Genomic DNA, 27,767 nt, shown 5'->3' with positions numbered 1-27,767 from the left:
TGGGATTGCAGTCAATAGTGCAAACATAGAAGAATTGCGAAAACCTCGCTTGCCTGATTCTGAATACAGAAGTCTAGTACGCAGCCTCAACAAACAACAGAAAGACTTTCTACTATGTACTGCACTGGTGCAAAAGAAAACAAGAACCAATGTACACATTTCTCACTGACGGAGCTGGTGTAGGAAAATCTCAAGTATTGAAAGCTCTGTACAATGCACTTTTGAAATACTATTCTAGCCAGCCTGGAAATGATCCAGATGATACTCACATTCTTCTAATGGCACCAACAGGCAAAGCAGCTTATGGTATTAAAGGCAGTACCATTCACAGTGCTCTACTCATTCCAGCTAATGAAAGATTTCATTACAAAGCATTAACATCAGACAAGCTAAACTCACTTCGAGTGAAGTTCCGAAATTTGAAAATCATTTTCGTTGATGAAATATCTATGGTTGGTAATGGAATGTTTACATACATACATAAAAGACTGCAACAAATTATGGGTAGCAAGAACATATTTGGAGGTGTTAGCATTATTGCTGTTGGTGATCTCTTTCAACTCAAGCCAGTGTTTGATGGATAGATATTTAATGATCTAACTCATGATTATGGTCCACTTGCATCTAAATTATGGAGAGATCATTTTATGGCCTTTGAACTAACTGAAATCATGCGACAAAAAGATGACTACAGTTTTGCTCAACTTTTGAACCGACTAAGAGAAAATAGACAAACAGATGATGATTTGAAGCTGCTGAACACAAGACAGTTTACAGCCGACAATGTTCCATCAAATGTTACACATGTTTATCAGACAAACCTAAGAGTGAATGCACACAATGATGAAGTTTTTTCCAAACTAGACACTCTAAAGCTCACAATTAGATCTCAAGACATTGTCGTAGGTGATGTCCCAAACACCGTCAAACAAAAAATACTGAATTGCATACCGAACAACCCTCAAAAGACGATGGGATTATTCACTGAAGTATCCTTGGGCATTGACCAACGAATTGACCTCTGTCTCAATGTTTCAGTTGAAGATGGAATGATTAATGGTGCTACTGGTATCATCAAGTATATAGAGAATGTACATGATCACAACATTCACACTATATGGGTACAGTTCGATGACATTACTGTAGGTAAAGCATGTCGACACTCTAAAAGAGGACTGTATCATTCAAAGCTTGCTTCAACATGGACTCCAATATCAAGAAGTAGTCGACAGTTCAGGATTGGTCGCAACAAAAATGCAGAAGTTATGCGGAAACAATTTCCCCTCAGACCAGCAACTGCAAAGACAGTCCATAGATGTGAAGGAGATACAATGAAAGAGATAGTTGTTGATATGTCAGGTGCTAGATCACAATGTCACATCCACTATGTTGCAGTAAGTAGAGTGACTTCCATAAATGGATTATACATTCTTGAACTTAATCGTGAAAATAATAATGTCGATCGAAATGTTGTCAGAGAAGTAGAAAACCTTCGTTCCACACGATCATTGAAAATATGCAGCCATGCATTTGAAAGTACGGAGAGCACCACCATCATTCATCATAATGCAAGATCACTGAGGGGACACATTTCTGACATAATTCATGACAGCACAATCACATCTGCTGATATTCTACTTTTCACTGAATGGCATTTATCAGAAGCAGTAAAAAATGATGAGCTGTACATTGAAGGATTTACACTATTCAAAAACATCCCATCTCATGCTCCTGTCTCAAATTCCCCATATGGCACTGTAATCTACACTAAGAATAATATTACAACACTGACTGAACTGACAACACTGAATACAAATAATATTGAAATCTCCCTGACAACCAAATACACATGTGCTGGAACTATTCAAATTGCACCAATTTACAGGTCTAATAAGGTTCCCATGCAACAATTCCATGATGCATTGAGTAACTTTCTAAGTCACATAGATCATTCACAACAAAAATTGATTATTGGTGATTTCAATGTTGATGTACTCCAAAACACGCCAGACAAAAACAGCCTTCTCTCTTTATTCAGAAGAACATTCAAATACAAACAAATGATACTCACCCCTACAACAGACTATAACTCATGCTTAGATCATATCTACACAAATATTCCTACAAGTGAAACAATTGGTAGTGGGGTCCTTGAGAGCTATTACAGTGATCACAAAGGAACTTGGATTTCTCTGCAAAACTTCAATGAAAACACAACAAGTTGAACCAAAATATGTGTACCATATGTCTTATGTGCTCAACTTTGAACCAAATTTAACCAAATTTGAACCAAATTAGAATAAAATTTTATATTTCTTTGAAAAGTGAAAAAAAATTGATGATATTTCTTTAAAAAATGGAACATAATTGATGAAACTGAAACCACATTTCATTAACCTTGCAAATTTTAACAAATATTTAAAAAAAAGAGAACAAAATTTTAACATTCATGAACAAACTTGAACACAATTTGAACAAATCTTAACAAAACTTGAACATAGTTTGAGATTTATTCCAAATATTTCTTCCAAGTTTGAATAAATGTGAACCAAATTTGAACAAACTTGAATTAAATTTCAACAATATTTGAGGAAAGTGGAACAAACCGTGACCGAAATTTGAACAAGGTTGAACAAATCGTGAACAAAATTTGAATTAACTCGAATAACCTTGACAATGTTAACAACAATTGAACAAATTTGAACAGAATTTGTAATTTCTGTAAAAAATTCAACAAAATTGATGAAACTGAAACCAAATTTTAATAACCTTGCAAATTTTAACCAAAATTTAATAAACTAGAACAACATCCACCTAAAGATAACAAGGTATCACATTTCATTACTGTCTGCATTTTGTAGCGACAAAAACAAAACTTCACTTGCAAGCAACAGAAAACTTTTTCAGATGTCCGCACGCAGTTTGGACGAGTCTTCAGTGCCTTTAAATCCAAGTCCATGCATATCGATGACAATCAAATTTACAAAATTTAACTTCTCCAGTAATCAAAGCAAACTTGAAAACTTGTTTACAGAGGCCAGCTGCCCACTCCGTTGCCAGTCCTATCATTACGAATAACATTGTAATCCGGAATTATAATAATTGATGTGGTTATATTGTCATGAAACCAGTTTTTGATAGTTGCAGCAAACCTAAGAGAGAACTCAGTGAAAAACACAATAGGTCATTAACTGTTCCTGATTTTTTTCAGAGACTGCAGGTATTGAAATGAATTAACATAATATTTGTTTCTACAATCTTTTCATTGCAGATTCATGGGCCATAAATTAGGCTCATAACTTCAGCAATCGTGAGCGCAGAAATGGACCAAAAGAACATACAGTTCACCATACTCAATAAAAATGAGTTACAATAGCTGACCCTCCCAACCGATAAAACGGACAGCTTTCTTGAAGGAGCCACCATAGTTCAGAAGTTTAAGTTCATATATTTTACAAAACAACAGTACAGTTTATATCTACTATTTGAAAAATATCAACAATATCAATGTACTTAAGATATCTGAGTATTTGTCTTTTTTCAGTAATTTGACAAGTTAATTTTCAGACATTTAATGCAATAACTCCCGGTGCCAATGTGTGACATGAATGATATTTTGGGACACGTTGCGAATGGTAAAGGGGAATATTTTTAAACCTAACGGTCATTTGATTCATAGTCACGAAAGGTCAATTAATGTTAAAAAAGTAGTATTTTGGGGGAGAAAATGGGCAAAGAAAAAATGATTTAAGTTTTATAATAGTTCTGATGCTGTATTCACATTTCACTGATCAAAAATGTCAATTGGTTGACCTCCGGGTGACCTTTTGTGTGAAGTTATGTATTCAAGTTAAAAGTTAATTTTTAGACATTTAATGCAATAACTCTTAGTGCCAAGGTGTGACACGGTTGATATTTTGGGACAAGTTGTGAATGGGGTGGTACAACATTTTCAAACTAAACGGTCATGTGATCTGAGGTCACCAATGTTATCATATCTGTTGACCCGCTTGTAGGTGACTTTATATTTCTTACATTTTTGACGACACGTTGAGATCTCAAAAGTGCCTTCCGATCAAAAATCCGATCACAATTTGTGATCACAAAAGTGTTGGCGATAGTCTTGGTTATTTTATGGGTACAAGTAGGACCACAATTACTTCGACTATTTGAGCCCAATCTTGCTATGATAATATTATGTGTATTGTCATATACCACTACGGAAGGAACCACAGTGCCCTTGGGCTGTTGTTAAGGGGACTCAATTTTTTTGAACGCACCAAATTTGGTTCACGATAAAAAACAAATTGTTATGACCCAAATAGTGCTTGTGTTCAGATTTAGACCAAAATATGTTGTAGGCCTACCATTTTTTTGGGGCGGGCAGTGGCCTACGCAAATGTATTTTTGGGGGGGGGGTGCAATAGCCGTGCCACGCTCAACCTCGGGGCTCAGTTGGTTGAATTTGAAAAGAAATTAAGGATGTGGTGGTGGGGAGGGATGCCAGTCGGGGGAATTGGGTACTTGGCCCCAACACCCATAGAAATCGTGCAGAAGCCACTGGGCGTTACCCTGAGAATTGTTAAGGTCCTAATTGGTTTCGGACAATTTTTCGGCCTTTTCAAAACTTACAAAACAAAAATCGCACGGTTCACGCTCCTTTTTCTTCTTAGGTAGCCCATATAACTGTTGGTTTTCTAGTTATAAGAAGTCACAAGCGGCATGCTTAGAAGGAGAATAAGTAATTCCATTTTCACCTTTTCTGTGCAACAATTTCAGAAGGGGAGGGTGAGGCGGAAGTTCAATCAATGGGCCCCCTCCCCGGACCAACCCCTGAACTGTACTTTGATCTTTATCGAATTCGGCTAAACATTTTCATTGCAGCTAATATATATATTCAAATATAAACATGTCTGTTGGCGTGTGTTGGAAAGTAAGATATATCCAAAAGAGAAAAAGGAAAAACTTTTCCAACTTTATTGCTTAAAGCGTTAAATATATATATATACATATATATATACATATATATATATAATGACAGTTATACAAAGCCAATTTATACGCTTTAACACACCATTAGAATCACTGTGGTTGAGTGGTACGGACTTCGGTTCGTAACACAAAGATCCGGGGTTTCGATTCCTACCTTCGCCTGATGAGTCCCAAAAGGACGAAACCAGTTATGAAGTGGAATTTTTCTGGTGTGTTATTCTTTATTGATTTACTATGTATCTGTCATACCACTTGCTAAACATTCAATTTATATATATATATATATTTCTGCTACGGTCAGAGGTTAGCAATATATCATGGATATATTTAGGACCCAGTCCTCTAACAGACTTAAAAACAATAAATATTAATTTAAAGTTCACCCTCTCCTTGATTTTAAGCCAATAAATATCATGGAATAGATCAGTCACATGATCATATCTACTTGTACCATATATCATTCTTGCAGCAAAATCTTGAACAGATTGGCGTTAGTCATAGAAATATTAATAGCAAAATAAAGTGAGTTACAATAATCAATATGCGAAATAACCATGGATTGGATAATAGTGCTTAACTCAGACTTAACAAGATATGTATATGTATATGTTTATATGTATGTATATATTTATATATATATATTTATATACCTCACACGTACGATTTAATAATATAAACTACTGCATTCTAGTAGCGTTGCAGTGTCCGCTCGCCGTTGAGGTATTCATCCCGTAGCCTCGCTATCAGTTGCTGCAGGGTCCGCCATTTTCTTCTCCTGTGGGGAGGTGCTTCCCCTCTCCTGGCACTAGCTACATCGATCTCCAGGAGGTGCTGTTCATCCTTCATTTTCCGAAGGAACAGCCAAAGTGATGGGTGGGCCCGGCCTATGATGTTGTTCCATCTCTGATGGAATCCTGAAGAGAAGAAATCCATATTATGATCCTGATTAACAGGGAAATGTAACCCATACTAGACAGCCGACGGTAGGGCAGGGAAGTAAGTGTAAAAGGTGTGATAAGTCTATTCAATTATAATGTTTCTCCCCTCATACCCAAAGCTTTGTAGCCGTGTTTCACCGCTCAATGTAATAACAGCGCTAAATGTAATAGCTGACACTCTAAAGGAAATGCAAAGTCAAAAACTTCTATCAACTGACCCTATCCATCCCAACTAGCTAACACACTACAGCTAGGACTCAAACCAGGAGCCTGAAAGAAATATGTAGTTTCATTGATCTGTGATTTTTTAAACGATCTCCAACAATTCTCTCAAATACGTCTCATTTGACTTTTTTCCCTCCCGAATGCCTCAACCTACCCGCAAGATGTTTACAGCTCTGCAACCGTCACAAAAAAACAAACAATGACGACCAAACGAACGATTTATTTATTGGTTATTTCTTAGCAACATTTATTGAGAAATCCCTAGCAATGCAACACAAGCATTTTCACGGTATCGAATTTCGGTCAATCGCAGTTGAGGTCGCGTGGCCAGGGTAGGCTATAAATCTCTCAGCAACTAACATGGCGACACTCGGTAAAAATGTAATATTGAACGATGCTGTAGATCTCCTTTTTATGGATAATTTGACTAACCAGCCCGTTGGGGATAAAGAATGATACTTTTTAAGAAAAAGTCGCCCAGGAAAGAACCTGGGCACGAAAACCAAACTACTGAACGACTGATCCGCTTCTAACCCCAGTCCCCTTACATCGGGACTGTGACTGTGTGATCATCGTCAGGTGTGCATCACCATTCCCTTCGAAAGGGAACAGATACTACACATGGGGATAGAGAATGAAGACATCGCTGATTCTGCAGAAGGTTCTGATAATGAAGAAATCAGCGATGTCGTCTTGGCAGATCTTCCTGAAGAGGGTCTCATGGACGAACCTGCTGCCAAACCCTCTTTGCTGCTCAGAGATCCTCATATGGTAGGCCACACTACAGAAATACTGCACAGTAGTATAGTACACAATGGCTAGGCTTTATCACTCATCGTTATGAAGGACTGAACCATTGTGTTACAGGTAGGTCAAGTAGTTTACTGGGAAATAAACTTGAAAACGTTAGGATAATCAAGTTTGTTGGGTTGGTGCCCTGTTGCAACTGAAGGGAAAAGAGCAATTGGTGTTTCAGTCCGCCCACTGCATAAAAATAAAAACTAGTGCTGCAGTCTACAGGCCCTTCACCCCCATAGGCCTTGTGAACTCTTCCAATTTTAGATACAAGGCATATTTTCTTGAGAAAAATGGCAATTGTATAAAAAGGGATGCCCATAGTTCAACCAACTCATCTCCCCCTTGTATAGTATTTATGTGTTTTGGTATAGCTCAACTTTTTTGGTATTTTTTCCATGATTACAGAATATCACTGTAGAAGAACAGGAAGACCTGCCCATTCCTCCACCTCCCCTAGTAAGCAGATGTTGGCACTACTGGTGAAGAGAACCAGCACACCCCAAGAGACACCGAGTGGTTCTATAAATATCAGGTTCATGGGGAAGCGGTGCAGCCCTGTCCCTTCTCTGGCCCCACCCATGTAAACAATTATAGTTACCTTCAACATGGTTGTTTGTCCGTGTGTCATTGTCTCGATGGAAGACATTCCACAACTGGGCAGGAAAGTTTCCATTGTCGCCGATGTAATAATTCTCCATGTATTGGATGAATTGCTGCATTGCAGGGTAGCGAGCCACCAGGCGTTGAGTCGAGTTATTAGTTGCCAATTCCCGGAAATTGAGCCTGACAAGGGCAATTGGCAGGTAGCCGATGGCCATGAACTTCCTGATTCGCTTCCTCATGTGTCGGCTCCGTCTGTATCTGCCAGCCAAGTCAAGCTGCTGGACCCTCCTCCATAGGCTTTGGCAGAAGTGAAAGTAGCAGCCCGATATAACAGCTTGTCTGAACTCAGTCTCATTGGCAGTAATCAGAGCCAGTTCAAAGTCTATCACAACTCGTCTTGGCCTCAGTCGATGGCCGGATACTTCCCTCACTTTGGTTTTGACATGTTGTAGTATTTGACGGTAGGCGCCGACAGTCCGCTCAGTCCCATAACGAATGGAAGGACTCTGCCGTGGTATAGCCCATGAATAGTGAAAAACTGGGTGTAAGGTGTAGGGCAGGTTTTGAATGTACCATCCATGTACAGCACGCTGCACTGCTGCATTTTTCGGTAGCTGCTATCAGTGCAGAAGACAAGATTTCCCAGTCGTTATCTTGCAGGCTCAAGTACCGTCGACCACCCCATGTCTCTGCCCATTCATCTGCAATCACGACTTCTTCCACAATATGTGGAATTGGTGGGATGAGAGATGCCTTGCAGCGTTCCAACTGTGAGCGAACCGTCTTGAACATTGGCACATCGTCTATCAGCTCCTCTTCAACTACGGTGTTATACACCCTTCTTGTGGGCTGAGATGGATCGTCAGTAACAGCTGTCAGCATCCGACACGTTATTGCCCTATTTTCGATTAATTCATCCTCTGGGCCATGATTCATATGTTCTGGACCTAGAAAAAAGACAGCTCATATTAGGTTTTCATATACTCAGAATAGTTGTAAATGTATTTCTTGCCAACCTCGCTCTGCTACCATGAAAAATCCACGACTTACTCATAAAATTCCTCTCAGTATTACTCTCAAATTTGTCACTATAAAATTGTTCGCTGTGAAATTTCTCACTGTAAAATTGTTCCCTCTCAAATTTGTAAGAAAGTGCTGTCTTAATGACAGCTTCCAGTAAATGTGATATATTTTCTATTTACATATAGCGCAAAAAACGTTATTTTCAAGCAATGAGATTTCTTTTAATCACTGCTTTTCGGTGTATATAAGTCAAGGTAATGCTATGAGGAACCCCTTGTAGAGTAACCCCTGTACCAACCACTTTTGTAATAACAACCACTTTTGTAATACTTCACCACTTTTGTAATTTGTATGACCGCTTTTGTAATAAAGGTCACCATTTTTGTAATAACTTCAGCGACTTTAGTGAATTTTGTTATTTTATTAAAGTACCACTTTTGTAAGGCTCACCGATCACTTTTGTAATGATAATTACTTAAACCACTTTTCTAATGGCCAGGCAACCACTTTTGTAATCGCCTAGATCACCACTTTTGTAAATGTTAATGACCAATTTTGTTATTAAGGGGTTGGTAATTGAGACAGAAAACGCTGAAGCCATTCAACACGGCTGTTAAAGTTTTGACGCGCGCTTGGTCAGCGAGTGTAGGTGACCGATTACGACGACTGCTTATCTGGACTGGACATACGAACTTGGCAGTTCGAGGTACCTACGCCCGGCTAAAGGTTTGAAGCAGCGACGTGCTGGACCTGCGTCCGTACAAACTGATATTGCATTCGTTTCGAGCTCAATCGGCGCTGGAAAGTTCATTGTACACGCCACCCCCTATTTCAATTTTCTCAACTATATTCGATGTTTTTACTCAGACAATGTGACATACTGTGCAAACATCATGGTTAAAAATGCGGCACATTTAACTTTGGAGTGGTATCAAACCTGTCTTTCGAAGACACGAGAAATGAAAATATTTCCTTCCCAGCGTTTTTCTTGGGGGGGGGGGGAATAGTTGCAAGTCGCATACCTCAAGAGCGACTAATGCGCGAAAAAAGGGGGAATTTGCACAATTAAAACGATTATTTTTAACAATGAAAGATAATGGAATTATTAGTCAGAGCAACAATTCCAAGTGAGTATTTTCATATAGTGTGGGCAAACGCCCTTCTGCCCATAGGATTTTCCACCGGCGGTAAGCATGTTTACCTGAGAAAACAGTCCATAGGACATGACATGCCCGACTTTTCAAACAATTGACTTACCCCTAACTCCAGGGGATACTCCTCGGCCCTGGCTCTCATCCCTGCCTCCCCCTCCCGACATAGCGAAGATTCGTTACCAAGCCTTTGAGGGCCTCGTTAGGTAAATAATTCATTACTGTGTGAAAGTGATAAGTGAAATGGTAGTATCTTCCAAAACCTGTGTTATCGACCGCATGTGACCGCCCCACCCCCCACAACGCTACTGTGCAGGCTGGTGTATTAGTAGGAGACCTTCGATTTCCTTGATAGCGTACAAGACTACTAAATATAGCCAGAGCATTCTTCACTCATCGTAACATTCGGGGCCTATTTTTTTCTTGTGGCTATAAAAAGAAAATAATGCGTAAGATTATTTATCGAAATCATATTTGGCGGTGGCTAAACCTTCATTCAACACATGATGTAAGAGGTAAATGAAACTTCGTGGTCGTTTCTGTGACCTGTGACCGTATGTTTTCACGCATGATAATAATCATGTCTGCACATTTCTTGTGTATAAGTAAGTACGTACAATGATATACAAGATCCACACCGAAAGGGGTTCACTGGGTTTCCATTTGGCCTGTTTCCTAAAAGATTTCTTACCGCAGGCGCGTTGCCAAGGGGGGGGGGGCGAATGGGCGAAAAAGCGTTCCCCACCCCTTGAGAATATTTCTTTGTGATATCACTAGTAAATTCAAAGTAGAAAATGCTAAGATGCAACAAGGCCTGGGAAGTGCCATTTCCAGCGATCTGGGAGGCATTTTCGGCCTAAATTTTCTTTAACCCTTCGCGCCGTTTCATATTGGCGCTACGCTTAGATAGTTTGCCTACAATCTTCGCCCCTACCTTGGCAGATTCCTCGCTACGCACCTGTCTAACTGCGTCACAATTTGTTGCTAAATATCACAAAAAAACGTCACAGACTATCTGTAGTTTATACTTGTTTTTCGAAATGAATTATCTATATATATATACATACATCTCTATCTGTCTGTCTGTCGTGTCTAGTATGCCCTGGTAATCTTTTAACACTGTGCACCCTCAGTGACCGGTCATACCCGGCCAGTGACCTTCCTTCGCATGAGACCACATCCCTTCCAAAGTGGCTACTGACGCGACCTCGGGGGGGGGGGGGTGGCGGGAAAATCCCGCCACCCGCCGAGAAGAAAATCTTACGCTAACAAAGTCTGCTGACGCCTCCAGGCGGGGGGCGACCCACCCCGAACAGTCGGCCCGCCCTCCGTCACCCCGTAGGTGTGCCTCCCCCTAAACTAACAGAGGCCTAATTGAACAAGGGGACGAGGCCCATACTACCTTAGATGGTAAAGAGTAACTTGGTATACCAAAATAAGGAAAACAACACTCACCGATAGACAAGGAGCCGTAGGCGAACCAGTGAATGGCGATGTCTATCGACGAGAACGCGAGAAGTCTGAGTCAGGTCGAACGACCGCTCCCCCGTCCGGCTGTGTCCCACCTCCCTCGGGGAGGGTAGCGGGAAGTGGAGACAGGTTAAGCGGGTCACTCGTAAATATATAAACCAGTAAGTTTTATAATATTTATTCGTTCCCCGCAGGGCTGTAGAAGCTGTGAAACCCCTGATGTTGTGAGCCCTAGATCTGCCTGGACCTGTAGCCAGAGGGCGGATGGTTTCCACCAATCAGCGGGACAAGGTATCCTCCCAGGCTGCTGAGTGAGGCACTCGAAGGAGGAAAAACAGGGATGTCGAAGTACCCAAGAGATCTTGTGTTCTGTTGAGGTACCACTTCAGTGCCCTTACGGGAAACCATAATCTGTCCTCGGGGATCAAAGAGAAGGTCTTGATCTTTGGGATGATGATGTCTCCCGGTAGGAGAGCCCAAACCTGGTTCTTGGCGAAGAAGGAGGGGTCGAGAACTATCAGCACCCCACAAACCGTAGGACTGAAGGCGCCTTAGTCAAGGCGTGCCGTTGTTGCCTGGCGTGGAGCCGTAGAGGAAGCCCTCATGGACTTTAAATGGTTACCCTAGGAAGTTGTTGACGAAATGGAAAACTATACTTATAAATTAAGAAAAGAACTGGGCATGGGTCCTGTAATCAAATTAGATCATGGGGAGACCCAAGTGAATACTGTTTATGTTAAATTACCATATTGTGGCCCCATCAGTGAGAAACTCGCTAAGACTTTAGGTAGTGACATTAAGGGGTTGTGTAATGACAATATACACATCAAAATAATTTTTCCAAAGAAAATCTCTGCTCTGTTAAATTTCAAGGATGCTTATAAGTTAGATTATGCCAACAATGTTGTTTATAGGATTAACTGTCCAGACTGTGATTCCTTTTATGTCGGAGAAACCAATAGACGGCTTAAGGATAGGTTCAAGAAACATCTGATGAGCTCCTTTGGTGGTCAGAAAGGCGCTATTAACCTTGATTGTACTGCGCATAAACATCATCTGCCTACTTTTGTTGACCATTGTGCCACTATTGGTAATGAACCCCAGTGGTTCAGGAGGATGGTTAAAGAGAGTCCCCTAATAAAAGACTTAAATGCTGACCTAAATAGAAATGTAGCGAGCTACGGGTTGGAGCTATTTTAATCCCTATTTACTTGTTATTGCTGGTTGTTCTATTCATCCCTAAGTTAAAAATATTCACTACCAAAATTTCCTGTTTGTTCTAATCATTCCTAGTTTAAAAATCACTCATTCTTATCACTATTGTCGTCCTTGGATGTTTATTAGCCCTTGTATTTAATTGATCTTGTACTTTTGCCTGACGATGGAGTGGTGACCACTCCGAAATATAGCAGTATTTCGTTGTTAAAAATATTCACTTGTTTATCTTTTATATTATCGCTATATTTATAGTATATATATATATATATACATGCATATATATCTATATATATATATATTTATATCACTTCATTCCTGATCACGCCCTTTAATTCATAGCCCTGTCTACGCTACTTTCTTCATTTTGCATAGCAAGGGACAAAAGTTGCAATAGGCACAAACAAAAATCGGCCGATGGGGGTGGGGTGGGGTCCGGACCACCTCGACTCCTGCCCCCCACCATGGAATGATGCTTATAGCGCCCCCTGTCGGGGAAGCTACACCCTGTGCCAAACTGTCTGGCTGGCAAAACAGCGCCGTGCCTGCCTCTCATGTCCCTAAAAGGACACTCTAAAATGGACTTTAGTACCCAGTAAACATTTTGACGTCGGATCGACGTTGGGTTTGGGTCGCGTGAAATGGTCGGACCGACGTCTCCCACGTTTCCGTTTGCAAAGTGGGGCAACGTCGATTCGACGTCGATTCAGACGTCCAATATTCGTTGGTCCGACGTTTGGCCGACTCTTCGGTATACCGTTCAAACGACGTTCATTGGACGTCTTTCCAACAATTAATGTCGACGTCAATTCGACGTCGATGAAACCGTCCAATATTCGTTGATCCGACGTTTGGCCGACTCTTCGGTATACGTTGAAACGACGTTAACTGGACGTCTTCCCAACATTCAATGTCGACGTCGAAACGACGTCGATAAAACCGTCCAATAATCGTCGGTCCGACGTTTGGCCGACTCTACGTTATACCGTTCAAACGACGTTCACTGCACGTCTTTCCAACATTTAATGTCGACGTCGAATCGACGTCGATGAAACCGTCCAAAATTCGTTGGTCCGACCTTTTGCCGACTCTTTGGTATACCTTTCAAACGACGTTCATTTGACGTCTTTCCAACATTTAATGTCGACGTCGAATCGACGTCGATGAAACCGTCCAATATTCGTTGGTCCGACGTTTGGCCGACTCTTCGGTATACCGTTCAAACGACGTTCATTGGAAGTTTTGCCAACATTTAATGTCGACGTTGATTTGACGTCGATGAAACCGTCCATTAATCGTTGGTCCGACGTTTGGCCGACTCTTCGGTATACAGTTAAAACGACGTACATTGGACGTTTTTCCAACAATTAATGTCGACGTCGATTCGACGTCGATGAAACCGTCCAATAATCGTAGGTCCGACGTTTGGTCGACTCTTCGGTATACGTTGAAACGACGTTAACTGGACGTCTTCCCAACATTCAATGTCGACGTCGAAACGACGTCGATAAAACCGTCCAATAATCGTCGGTCCGACGTTTGGCCGACTCTACGTTATACCGTTCAAACGACGTTCATTTCACGTCTTTCCAACATTTAATGTCGACGTCGAATCGACGTCGATGAAACCGTCCACAATTCGTTGGTCCGACCTTTGGCCGACTCTTTGGTATACCTTTCAAACGACGTTCATTTGACGTCTTTCCAACATTTAATGTCGACATCGAATCGACGTCGATGAAACCGTCCAATATTCGTTGGTCCGACGTTTGGCCGACTCTTCGGTATACCGTTCAAACGACGTTCATTGGACGTTTTTCCAACATTTAATGTCGACGTTGATTTGACGTCGATGAAACCGTCCATTATTCGTTGGTCCGACGTTTGGCCGTCTCTTCGATATACCAAACGACGTTAAGTGGACGTCTTTGTAACACATCATTTTAACGTCGGATTGACTCTGGCTTGGTTTATAGTTTACTAACAATGTATGGTAAGTTTGTTTTAAATCGAAAAATGAAAAACATGAGTTGATTGAAATATTTCGTTTTAAAAGAAAACGGCCCTTTTATATTTGATTACAATAATATGATAAAGTCACAAGAAAAGTCTACTATAAAGTTAATAGAGGTAAAATGCGCTACATAGCACAGACTATATGTTACTACAGCTGCATGTTTATTAAAAGGCAATGGAAGTTGTTGACTGTTGTTCCAAACTTGTCAACATAAACCGTTGTGGTAAAAAGGAGCGCTCTACATGTACATTGTCGTACGAGTTACACCCCACCGCCGATGAAATGCCATATGTTAAAGTCCCATTCATAGTTTCCTCATGAATTTCAGAAAACAAACTTCCGAATTAGATTCCAACGTTTCTTAACCTAAATACACTCTGACCAGGTGGGTTTTATGGAGAAAAGCTGTCGCAATCGAAAGAAAGAAAAAAACAATTTCTGTCGCCCTTATGGCGGTAACGATTTACCGTAATATCACTGCAACCGCCTACGGTTCATTACACAAATGTAAAGAAAATAGTCCATGCAGTCCTATTGGTATCGCATTTTACAAGTAGAATAGGTTTGACACCGCTAGGTCACGGTACTAATCTCCCATCAAAATATGCCTTCTCGCATTCACTACACTAGAGGTAGGGAAAATCCCGAAAACACTCGAGAAGTACAAAAAGGAAAATTACCAACAAAATAAAACAATGTAAAAAATAAATATTGAAAGCCACGAGCATTTTCCCATAACAGCAATCCAAAACAAGTAGTGATTGCCTAGTCTGTAATACAACTGAAATTTCGAAATATAAATATTTTTACATCAGTTCTGGAGTCGTTACTAGACACACGTAGATTGGAAATGTCGGTGCCTTTGTGCATATACCACATTCTGTCTATCTACAAGATGTAAGGTCATTAACCTCGTTGCACTTTTGACATTCCCTTGGTTCCCACAATCCCTTAAAAAGAAAAACATAAGAAATTGCTTGACCCGCTATTTCAGACGTCTAGTCAATTCAGAAAAAAAACAATAAAAAGATAAACAGCACGTGACGTTTCTTTCTCACTCTTGGTTGGTCCTTTCAATGACAGATTTGATGAATTAGGTAACATTGAACCAATGAGTGACCAGATGCCCGAACATGAGTGAGCCCAAGAGTTGTTATTTCAGAGGCATGTCAGTAGGGAAAAGTTAGTCGAAACAATCGCTCTTAGCTAGTGATCGTTGTTTGCGGACGTACCGGCTATTTAAGTAAACATGGTTTCTTATCAGTATCTTGAAGTAACTTAACAACGCTAATTGGACTTTAATTTAGAGACGAGAGAGGTAATCTTATAATCAACGGAATATTTGACTCATTTACTTGAGCAAGGGCGAGAAATCGAGATACCAGTTATACCGAGCTCACAAGGCGTCGTCACACTCGTAGCAGTAAACCGCCTCATAACACTTGTTACGGATCGCCATTCCAGCCTAATAATTTTTTTTCCAATTAATACGAGAATAAACGCAATAATACAGATATCGTGCTACCAAAAACACGGAATGAGCAGTATCGATAGAGTTGATAGGTAAGTACATATTTATCCCATCAGTTGTTTAATTATCATGTTACTCGTTCTCAGTTGCTTAGTCAATTACTGCAGAGTAGAAATAAGATACCGAATTGATCATGCCCTGGATAACACTACAGTCGGTACGGGAAGGGCATATGCCGTGGACCTATCAAGTATCAACCGATGTTTTCAATAGCAGTTGGTATATAGTTGCAGTACAATATTTGTATATACTATTTTTATTTGTAGCATATTTGGCTAATGCCTGAATCCCAACACCCTCTAACTTAGATTAAAGTTCAGGCCGGGATTTCCTTTGTAAGAATTTTTTGTTGTTGTAAAGTCGGTCTGCGTATCGACCAGCATGTAGCAGTGCTAATTTTAAAGGTATGCAGTATTTCCGCGAATTATGCCAGAAATTTAAATATGGTCACCTTTGGTCATAATTCTTAAATTGTTTTTATTACCGCCTTCGAAGAAATTTACCCCACTGAGAAATTCTTTCGTCTTGGGTGTTCATTAAGAAAATGTCCGAGAACAATTTGGAGAATAACGACCTCCAGGAAAATACTTTTTGAAAATGTCTAGCAATTATAAAGTGCTATAATTTGGGGCCTATGCAGACTACTTTTAAACTGGGGGTGGTAACTTGATAATAGTCACCAAAAGTATGGTGGGATAAGAAAATTGCCAGAATGGCTTCTGGTCACTACCAATCTTATATAATAACTCACCATTTTGTATTTAAGCACTCTTAATTTGTAAGAAAAAAAGTAGCACCATCCTCTGGGAAAGGCACTGGAGGAACCAGGAAGCAAACAGAATACCACCAGGCTCCAGCATGTAGTTTATATGTCATGCAGGCACTTTGGGCTGATATGAGGCTAAGGACTACTTTGAATTGTAATAAAATATCTTTCACTAGGAGAATGGAATTGCATTTGATGCAAGGATGTAGACCCTGCAAGATTTTTTTACTGATTACTTTTACTGCTATAGTCTTCAAAATGTGTTAGAAGACTATAATATAGCCATTAATATTTACAAGGCATGTTAAGTGAAAGGAACAGTTTAATGACAGTTCAAAAGTGTCACACTAAAGTTAAACAATGGGAAAGCAGTCTTGATATTGATAATGGAAAGATGATCTAGGCTTATGTTGAATTTAAAGTATTTGACTTTAATCAAGCTGACAATCTGGCTGTTGTGCCTGCCTGTCCTTGCGGGCACCAGTCCGGTCTGCAGCATGTTTTGGCCATAATTTAATGACTGCTTCCACCTGTGACTGGGTTGCTGTTTTTGTCAAAGGGTTTCTTGAGATGGCCCCTAGGGACAATAGGAAAAAACGAAGAGCAATTATAAGTATAATCACATGAATAAACCAAGAGAAAATGTAATCTAATGACTGACCGCATGGCTTAATTGATATTATGTTGTTTATTTCAGGCAAGTCTCATCCCAAATGATTGGAGGGCATTGATGATACTTATCAACTTGGTCCAATTTTACTGCTCTGCTCAGCGCTTTGCAAAGATGAGTACATTATCTTATATGAATTACAGTCACACATTGCAGTCTGACAAAACCATTAAATCTACACAAAGTTGCTTGATGGTTAAAATATGGGCCTTGGCCTTTTGGGAAAGATGTATACAATGCATAATGTTTGTGTGTAGTTCAGTGTGAAGCTTTTCTACATGTAACATGATGCATCATTGAAGCACTGTTAGTTTGTCACAGTATATATACCATTTGAACAACTGGGACGATTTTATTTTTTTTATTATAGGCATTTGTATACTTACTAAAAATCAAATCTTTCAGAAGAAGGGTAGAAAAGGCTTTCTTTTCGGCACTCCCCCTGCCTAACCAGTTGAATTTTGTGGCCAAGGCACTGCTCATTAGGAATGATAAAATCCTTCTCACACTACTATCCAAGTTGGTCCCACCTATCATAGACAGCTTCTGGACCTATATAAGGAGGTGATTGCGAAAAAAAAATGAAATTTATTAAGGAACAAAGTTTATGTTATCCAGTTGTAATAAGTTATGAATTGTTTACTTGTTATTTACCACCACACTACTATTAGTATTACATTAGTTGTAATTAATTTATTTTCTAAAAATATGTATTTGGTAAACATTACTACAAGAAGTATAATTAAAAAGTAATATATTTCAAAATGTATGTAGTTAACAGAGATACAATTTTTTCACAAAAATAATGCAAATATATCTCAGATAGAGGTATGACTTATGACATACCACGTATGACAGGAGTGGGGTCACTGGGTGCATAAGTATCTAAGAGTTTGGCAAGATTGTTTAAAACTGTAAGACTCCTACCACTCCCAGTTGAAAAAAAAGTAGTGCAATTTTTAAAGCAATATGCAATTATAAGGCTCATAGAGCAAATTTTAAACTGTGCCATCTACACTTATAACTTGGGTTGAAATATGAGACTTATAGACCACATAGCATCATATGTCTATTTAATATGGCTGTGAAAAGGTTTTCATTAACTTTATATTACAAATTGATGGAGCACGAAATTACAGCAAGTTAAAATTAGTCAAAAACTCAATCATAGAACGCTTACACTACTGGTTTCTTTAAAAACGTGCAATCAAAAACACACAAAAAACATTTCTTACCAGTTTTTTCCTTGATCCTGTGTCATTTTTAAGTTTTTCCTCCAAAGAAGTTATACCTTCAAGGGACTTTAGAGGAAATTCATTTAGCCAATCGTCTTCTTCACTCTCTGGTAGGACGTTTGCCTCAGTCAGTGTTTTTAGCAGCAACTTGTTGTGCTGAACCTCCGCCTTAATCTCCGTCAGCATCGAGATTACCCTTTTTTTCAAAATCTAATAAAAGTTGACAACAACAAAATAAACTTAGTTACATTCCTATAAACTCCATGTGTCATAGTAAAACTGTGTTCCCTTAAAAATTATACTGTACATTAGGTCTTTCATTTTTTGTTGTTGCATATTTAGCATCAATTTAATAATAAATAACAATTCACAAGAATATAAATAAATAATATTAAATAGTAACAAATATTACTTTGTCTTCATACCTTAGCATTTTTGGTTTCGATGATAATCGTAACATTTGCAATCATGCGTGTGTGTGTGTGTGTGCGTTTGTGACGCCCAGCTTGTAAACACGATATCTCAAGAAGGGAAGCTTGGACAGTTCTCATATTTGGTACATAGGAGTACCTTATTGAGTACAAGAAGCCTATTGTTTTTGGTGTAGGTCAGAGGTCATTTAAGGTCACCAGGGGTCAAATAGTGAGAAGCTTGTAAACATGATATCTCAAGAAGCAAAGCTTGGATTGATTTCATATTTGGTATCTAGGTTGACCACATTAAGTACAAAAAGCCTATCGTTTTTGGTGGATGTCGAAGGTCATTTAGGGTCACCAGGGGTCAACTTGTAAAAACCTTTTCATAATATAGGTATCTCCCATCGTCCAGCCTATAAGTAGATGACATGGGCGATTCGCCTCATAAGAATAGGAGAGCCTATTGACAATTGAAAATGATCTTACGGGCATCCGTAGATTTGAATCCGAACTCGCGACAATATCCCCATTGACTTAAGTGTGTCGCTAGAAGTCCTGAATTACTATGTACATAGCTACATACATGTGTGTGTGTGTGTAAAACCAGTGTCTTCCAAGGCTTGCTTGCAGACCATAGATATATAAAAGTGCTAGAGCTACTGCAACACTTGTCACTCATCCGTATGGATATTTTGCTAAAAAGTTGATGTGATTTTGATGGAATAGTGCATTTGAATGGCGAAGCATGCCTTCTCTAGAAAATATTTGTAGATCATTGGTAGTTCTGGTTGGATGTAAGTTGCACAGGTACCACGAATTTCAAAACATTTCTTGGCCAGCTGCCAAGGAGAAACTAGGTCAAGCACCTGTGAACTTGAGATTTGTTTTCACTTCATGGAGTTGGCTGTAATGTTGGCCTAGTTTTTCTCAACTTGTGAAACTACCATTGACAGGTTCCAACAAGGTTGATATTTTGGGACTAGTTGTGAATGGGGTAAGGGATTGTTTCAAAACATAACAGTCATGTGATCCAATGTCAACAAAGGTCAATCAGGGGTCAAAAACTAGTATTTTTGCAATAACTTGAGAACCAAATGTCCATCAAGGTTGGGAGTTACGCTATTGTAATACAATAGTCGACCTGCATTTGGGTGACCTTTGACCTCAGGTTGACCTCCAGTGACCTGTGTTAGCTTCTTTCAAGTTGATTCTTTCAAGTTTCGTGGGCATATTCCAATCTAAATTGTCCATAAGTGGACTCCTCTGCAACCTTAATGTGCAAAGTTATTAGCGATTTGGTTTGGTTTGTAATACTTGGTGTGCGGATTCATAACATTGAGTACAAGAACCCTACTGTTTTTGATGGAGGTGTGTATAACCACGTACAGACTGACCTGTGTTAGCATGCCATAGTGTTATTGTAACAGCTAGTTCTGGTTATATACTAACAAGCAGAAGTCTAGTGCATTGAAGTCATCGAAACCTCAATGCATTTTGCATTCTGGTTTTAATTGAAACAATTCAAACATGTGTCAATTGCTTTAATTTAATGAAGCTGAAAATTCTGTAAATCAATAGAGCTAATGTACAATGCTTGCAAATAATTGAAAAGAGTTAAAAGAAAATTACCAGGGCAATGGAAAGAAGAGGCTGCACTATTGTCCAAAGTTTGGTTGAGGAAGCAAGGTGGGGTTCAAGTTGGAGAGCGCGGTGGGGCAGGAGATAGAGCAAGCGGAGTTACAGGTGTTGAAGTTGATGGAAATGATGGTGGTCTGGGTCGCTTTGGTGAGGCAGGAAACTCCTCATCACTCGAGCTTTCAACCATATAACATTGATTAGGTCTGCAATAAAATAAAAAAATAAAATAAAAATTAAATTACCATAATACAATAATGATAACCTAAAATCTATCTTACTTTGACCACTTTTACGCTAACAAATCACCCTCCCACCCCAGTTGAAAAGAGAAACTTGGTGATAATTATACTTTGGTGCTTCACTGCTTTGTATACATGTGTGACTCTATCAGTCTTTTTGCTGTGTTGGGACTTACTTTTGTTTTCTTCCTATGGTTACTTCCTCATCTCCTGTCTGCAGGTCTGACTCATCTTCAGCCTGCCTTAGTTTGGAAACTGCCTTGTCATATGAATCTGTATGGAATAATATAAAATATGCCCCATGTATTTGAATACCTTTACTTTGAATTTGTGAAGTTACATTTTTATTTTATTCCTTGGTAAATTGAAAAATATCAGGAAACAGTTGGATAACCCAGCCAAAATGAGAAGGATAAACAAAGGGCATGAGACAGGGTGAGGGGGAGGGGGTCCTTATAGATTAGGTAACCACTGGACAGAGCACTTGTGAGTTCATAGCCCATCGTGGTGAAACAGTGCGTTCAATGGTAGTTACTGCATTAATTTATTACTGTTCTCCAACATTTCATCTCAAACTTCTGGGCTGGGCTGTGTAGCATATTAGCAACAAGTATTAAAACCAGTACTTAGAAATGGGGGCAAATAGAGAGTATGAAGACACACCCTTCAATTATATTTAACATAATTTTTACTCACTTGTTGCATATAGTTTTCTTATTTTAAAAGCCTTCCAACTTGTCTCGGGCTCTGTGGTAGTCTTCAGAGCCTTTGCCAAACTTGCTGAAGATTTGAAGGGGGGCCACAAACAAGTACCCTCAGAAACCATCCATTTCTCATTGATGATGGCTATCTCCTTAGAGTCCGTAAACTCCACAATGTGATACAATGGGTCCATGCTAAGATTGAGTAATATAATTTTTCTAATTTATGTTAAAGTGATGATCATATATGTAAGTAAATGAAGTGTTAAAATGTATTTAACATTAAACTTAAACTAACAGTAACTGGCCTCAAGTCTCCTTAATATAAACTTGCTCTTTAATGAAGGATAGGCATTGCAATGAACCAATTTCTATGCGGTAAAAGTACATATTTTTTGAAAATTTCCCTCGAATGTGATACCTGTAGATTTTCACTTATACTGTCAACTTGTAAAATTCCTATACACTTTGATTCACAAGGATAGCTAAAATAATTTTCCTTGTGAGTGAATGATCGATAAACCACATACAAATCATCATTGGTAACAAAAAAGTTTTGCACTAGGCACACATCATTCCCTATTTGAACACAATTGTCCCCAGTGCAAAGAGTTATATGGACATTCAAATCTTTGTGATAAAAGTAGGCATACTGTGACATAGCTAAATGTCCTTCTGGCACTGGCCCATTTGAATGTTCTTGTTTGAGGATAGTGCACTCATTGTTCTTCATGCTTTTCTGAATTTCCCCCTTTCTCAACAGATGCCCAACTACTTGCCGCAGTGGCAGTGATGGCTTTTTCACCATTTTCTTCAATGTGCCCAAATAACTTTCAAATGGAAATGCAGAAACATTATCTAGTGGACCATATTTACGTGCATCATCAGCAAGATGAAGCAAACAATGTACATTGTACACTACCATTTCCTTGCCATACAATTTGGAGAAATGTGCAACAAACAGTTTTAATAATTCTTCAGAATAATCAATCAATGATGATTGGTTACAAAGCCTTGGTGACAACAGAATTTGAACTGCAACGGAAAGCAGCATGAAGTTGTGGTAAAGGTTCACTGGTATTTGGCTAGAAAGGACTAATGGACCAGTGTAGACTAAGAATTGACGGAACTCCGTAGCCTTCCATCTATCAACTTCTCGGAGTGATCTAGGTTTTCTTGAAAACTCTCTTGGCATGAACTCTCTAAGTGAAATCATCTTCTCAGAAATTGCATTGATCACTCTGGTTGGCATTCTAGTTTTGAGCGGACCTTTCATCCACAAACCCAGCAGTTTACGAGTAACACCCAGACACACCAGATGCATATAATCTAATGGAAATTGGGAAACTAATCCTATAGAAGTAGATGAAAATGGAGATTGTTCAAGGTGGTGATCTTCGTCAAGCATTTGTTGGAAACTTTCGTCAGTTCTTAAACTATCTGCACTTTCTTTGTACACCATTTTTCCCATCCAAGTTCCAGTTTGTATGCACCGATCACAGCCTTTGTAGGAGGAGTGCCCTTTTACACGCTTTATTAAGGCACGAGCCGGGGCATCACAAATAACAGCAGATATTGAAAATTGGTATTTTGCCCCACAATGCTCAATACCATGTTCTTCGAGACTTGTAACCTCGTCAATTAATGGTTTTAAGAATTCATTAACTGGAGATGGTTTCGACATTCCAGAAAATATTCCAATTGGAAATGGTGTACTGTCAAAAATTTGATCAGTGATCCCCAAAATTGGCCAGAACTGCATATTTGAACTGCGAAACAGGGGTAGACCATCAATGTTAATTTTAATTGAGATAGATTCTTTACATGGCTGTGATAACTGCATTTTTGATTTAATGTAGTTAGCAATGCCAAAGTGATAGTACTTGCCCCCTGCTATGTTTTCAAAAGAAATGTCTTTAATGGGCTTTAGAAGTGATCTTGGATCCTTTGGCAAATCTATGTGGTATGGTTTTAAAATGTTTAACAAACTAGATACTGCTGTTTGTGATATGTTGTTTGATGTAGCCCATTCCCCCAACTGATCAGAGAGGCTCATTTCATCAACATCTGACTGGCTACTAGAACATTGTGAAAGCTCTTCAAATTCACTTTCAGAATTACTACTAGGCCTGTGGGTAACTCCAGGATTGTTTAATGTATTGTTGAAGAGGTGTTTGCTTTCAGAAGGCCTAGTGCTAAGCCTAACATTGTCATGGCCTGTTTGTGATACTGTGGGGCTAGAAGTAAAATTTAGTGCAGTATTTGTGACTGGAATGTCTAAGTTGCTGGGCTCTTGAATCTGTTTAGGAACTTTACTCTTATCTATTTTGAGATAGGGGTGGTGCTTTAGTTGAAATTGTACATTACGTCTTATTTTCCAATACGATATTGGTTTTACATAAGCCATAGCAAAGAAGAAATGTTGAAAATTCGAGACTTAAGCTACGGGCAGTTGTGCTCAACTGGCCTAAAATATCCTCTTAGTCTCAGAGGGAACTATATTGAGTATTCAAGACAGGTGTGGGGATTTTGTCTTTCCTAAACTGTTATTGTTAAATTAATATCCCAGTGTCCCTGGGCATTCTCTTCTTTGGGATTGTGAACTAGCCTCTAGGCCCTAGTCTAGGATAGTATCGAATATGGTAAAAACCACTTTTGGTGCCTTTTTTGGTAATGTTTAAGAATACGATATAGGAGGGGGGGGGGTGATCCTAGCTTGGGGCAGTTTGAAACTGGGAGTGGGACGAAAATTGTAGCAACCCCTGGGCCTAAGCTCAATTATTTACCTTTATTGTTATACCGTTCGAAGAATAGACCTAGGCCCTAGCCTTTTAATGTTTGAAAAAATAAAATTGACCTCCTACGTCTAGGCCTTGTCCGACTTCATAAAGAGGAACACAATGAGGACGTTATCATTTCAGTTTCTGCTATACTCCAGTATAGGTTATAACTTAATTCGAGGAATCAACAAAAAACAGACAAGGCCTAGGCTATAACATCCTACCGCCTGTGCAGTATATACAACAGCATACACTAGGTTGGTAAATAAATCTGAGCCTATAGGCTATACATAGTATAACAACATAAGTATACAGAGCAAGGTCCTTATTTTCAACAAATTATATCGAATCATTGGCAGTTTTGTTTTTTTGAGACCGCTGCCACTAGTTTTGCATTTATTATATAAAAACCTTGTACTCCGAAAAATCTCGTAACCGCAAATCCCTGTTTGATGCTGATCAATTTGTTATAGCTATAACGGCCGGTTAATGTATGTTAGACGTGGAATGTTTGTCATATATACAATGTATAGTCCATGCCTCGCAAGCTGCGAGATCAAACACGTGCATGTAAAACGTGTATGATTACAGCAACTTATCATACTTGTACGTACGTACGATTCGACCAGCCGGTCATTGTGTAGGAGAGTGATTATTTATGTTAATATTTACGCGGGAAACCTTCAATGTTGAATATGTGAGGGCGTGTGTTTGCACTAAAGGGAATATGTGACTTATCTAACGTGTGGGATTCATATCAGTTATACGAGCAAGGGATGATACACGTAGCATATTTGGTCCCCGTTTCCGGAAACTGAATAAATTAGAATTAACTAAAGATCTGATACTGATCCAAATATTATACAAGTAGTGTAATATGGAAAGTTGCAGGTGTGAAATATTGTCGAATGAAACCTTTTGTTTGACTTTTTGCTTGCACACATTTTGCAAGTCGAAGAGGCACTCCCCCCATGTAATCGCTATACTACCCCCCCCCCCCCCCCGTCAAGGAAAATTTAATTTGCCTCAAGTACTCAACAGTAACAGCTCTACAGAATCGTGCTATTAAGGCTTAGATCTTTATCAAATTTTAGTGTGATATAGCTCACACTATTTGCACAAGAAATATTTGGAAGTAATTTATTCTAATTTAGTTTGGATCCTTTTGTCAACAGCCTTTAATTCACCGAATGTCCGAACGTTATATGTAGGCTTTATTTTGCATGTTTACAGTTTTGTACTGACGTACTTTGTGCTAAGAAAATGTAATCTTTTGTATTTTCAATTGTCCGAATGGTTGACTCATTAAAAGACCGTTTTGAACGAGAAGTCAATTTTGTTTCTATTTCTTAAGCCAGGTTCGGCATTTGCACGATCGTATTTAAGAATAAAATACGGTAGTGTTTTATAACCGCGAAAATAGATCGCATTCTGGCGCAGGAGCTATGTTTGATCTACCTAAGTTAGCAGATAACCAGTAGCTATAAAGGAGGTCCCACACTCTAGAAGTTTCAGCCTCGGCAACACTTAAAAGATGGGCCTGACCTATACTAAAGCATTAAAAACTTGACCCTTTGTTTATTTGCACGTGATTATTGGGCCTATATGACCAATTATCATGGGTCATGGCTAATCATACATTACATGACCCAGCCTATACATGAGATTTAATGCGGAGGTTGGGGGTAGTCTGCTGTGCTGTGAAAATATAAAACGGTATGAAAGAGTCGTACTGTTTTTATGTTGTTTACATTAATTCCAATTTAAAATTGAGTTGCCGTGGCAACAGCCCTAGCGCCCACACCAAATTAACAAACAGATTGTGACCGGAAATGGCGGATGAAACTCCCTATAAATGAGTGTTTCTGTGTGTGTGTGTGGGGGGGGGGGGCACTACATGGCTAAACAGTGGCCAGTCTACCTAGAATTAAACCAATGGTACAGGTATAAGCTTTTTGACAGACATGTCAAGAAAGCGTCGGTACCCGACAGAACCACGAGTTTTGGCAAGAAGTTGAGTTATTCTATAATGTGTGAGACATGTCCCCTTATGACCACCGTTAAAGTGTCGTGTTGCACAATTACAACTCGTAAATATTATTAAAAAAATGAACAAGCAACAACACTGAATTCCACTATGGAGCAACCAAAATTCAACGCAATTATATAATGCTATGTTCGCGAGATTAGTATAGTGCAATTCGTCAAATCATTGAAGAGTAATTTTCTTTTTAATTTCCCGACTTTCTTTGAAAAAGTTTGGCACTCTTCAAATTACAGAAAATTAATCCGTTGACGAGATCCGTCGGTTGTACGGTCAAAACGGCAATTTCTAGAATCACGTTACCATCTCAACATTTTTCAGATATTTGTAGTTTTGTTAAAGTTGGTAACCTGCCAATTTGCAGAAACTTGAAGGAGATACTTTATCTCGTCAACATTTTCCGATTTCTGTCATTTTTGAGATAGTAGCAACTCAGTGTGCGACTCAGCAAATTACAGAAAATTAATAAATTAACAACATTCAATACCAAGTTTGTGAATTTTATGACGTTATCGTCTCGTCAACTCGACAATTTACCGTTGTTTGTGGTTTAGAAAAGTCGGTAACTGTTCAATGCAATGTCCCTTCTGCGCTACCATAGTCTTGGACAGCGCATATTAGGAAAACTGACATTCCTCTTTCACGTTGGCTCAGCAGAAGATGAAAGCGCTGCCGACGCACATTTGTCTACGGAAGTGTTATAAAAGCGTAGTCGGGGATGTGTTTGTGAGGATATGGGATGGGGCATAACGAGGTATGCTCTAGTGCGTCAAACGATTACTTGATTCATAATTGTTATATGGAGCTGCCATGGCCGAATCAATTATTTAAGTTAAACGTTACCTCAATATTACTGCACCAGATATGGTTCTTTCTTTCACTCGCAGTGCAAGTGTTATGGAAGAAAACGAGTGTAGATTTGCAATATACTTGTTAACATGTTTAACATTGCTCTATAGTTTCATTTTACTGAAAATATGTCTCCTTTTATTGGATTCATTTAAGTTTTACTTACCTTAATAATGGCATGATAAGCGAGAAGTTGTTGTATATACTGACGGTACTTTCACAGCTTTCGTCTGAGTCGCATATAATTGCCAGTGTTAAGTTGGATGTCACGGATACACGTATTTCGAAATGTTTATTTTACGTTATATTTACAAACTGTATTAAACGTCGAAGGTATACGTATTCACGTAAGCGCCCGCTGTTCATAATTGATTCGACACCGATCCAACGAACTGTTTATGATATAGTATATTTCTAGATAGTCATTGGAGCGTATAAAGATGGAAGCTTATATACTTCTACCGCC

At 39.1% G+C, this 27,767-nt stretch overlaps 1 protein-coding gene across 4 annotated transcripts; it reads right to left on the bottom strand.

Moving 5' to 3' along the window:
* Nucleotides 1–16,179: 16,179 nt before the first annotated feature.
* LOC139984766 (uncharacterized) lies at nt 16,180–27,115 on the bottom strand. 4 transcript variants are annotated; one of them, XR_011799186.1, is made up of 6 exons: nt 24,820–27,115; nt 21,624–21,823; nt 21,104–21,200; nt 18,635–20,891; nt 17,786–17,951; nt 16,180–17,306 (listed from the first exon to the last, which is right to left on the bottom strand). XR_011799186.1 is itself a non-coding variant. In XM_071998807.1 (3 exons), the coding sequence occupies exons 1-3, from the start codon at nt 18,818–18,820 to the stop codon at nt 17,161–17,163; spliced, it is 498 nt and encodes a 165-aa protein (XP_071854908.1). In that variant the 5' UTR covers nt 18,821–19,629; the 3' UTR covers nt 16,180–17,160. The 4 variants fall into 4 exon arrangements, 1 of the variants encoding a protein (XP_071854908.1); XR_011799185.1 differs by lacking the exon at nt 24,820–27,115 and having other exon boundaries at nt 18,635–18,844; nt 20,680–20,891; nt 21,624–24,752; XM_071998807.1 differs by lacking the exons at nt 21,104–21,200; nt 21,624–21,823; nt 24,820–27,115 and having other exon boundaries at nt 18,635–19,629.
* Nucleotides 27,116–27,767: the final 652 nt, after the last annotated feature.

The sequence above is a fragment of the Apostichopus japonicus genome, chromosome 17, assembly GCF_037975245.1.
Source record: "Apostichopus japonicus isolate 1M-3 chromosome 17, ASM3797524v1, whole genome shotgun sequence".
NCBI lineage: Eukaryota > Metazoa > Echinodermata > Holothuroidea > Aspidochirotida > Stichopodidae > Apostichopus > Apostichopus japonicus.
Note: the sequence above shows the minus strand (reverse complement) of the source record. Positions and strands in the feature narration are given on the sequence as shown.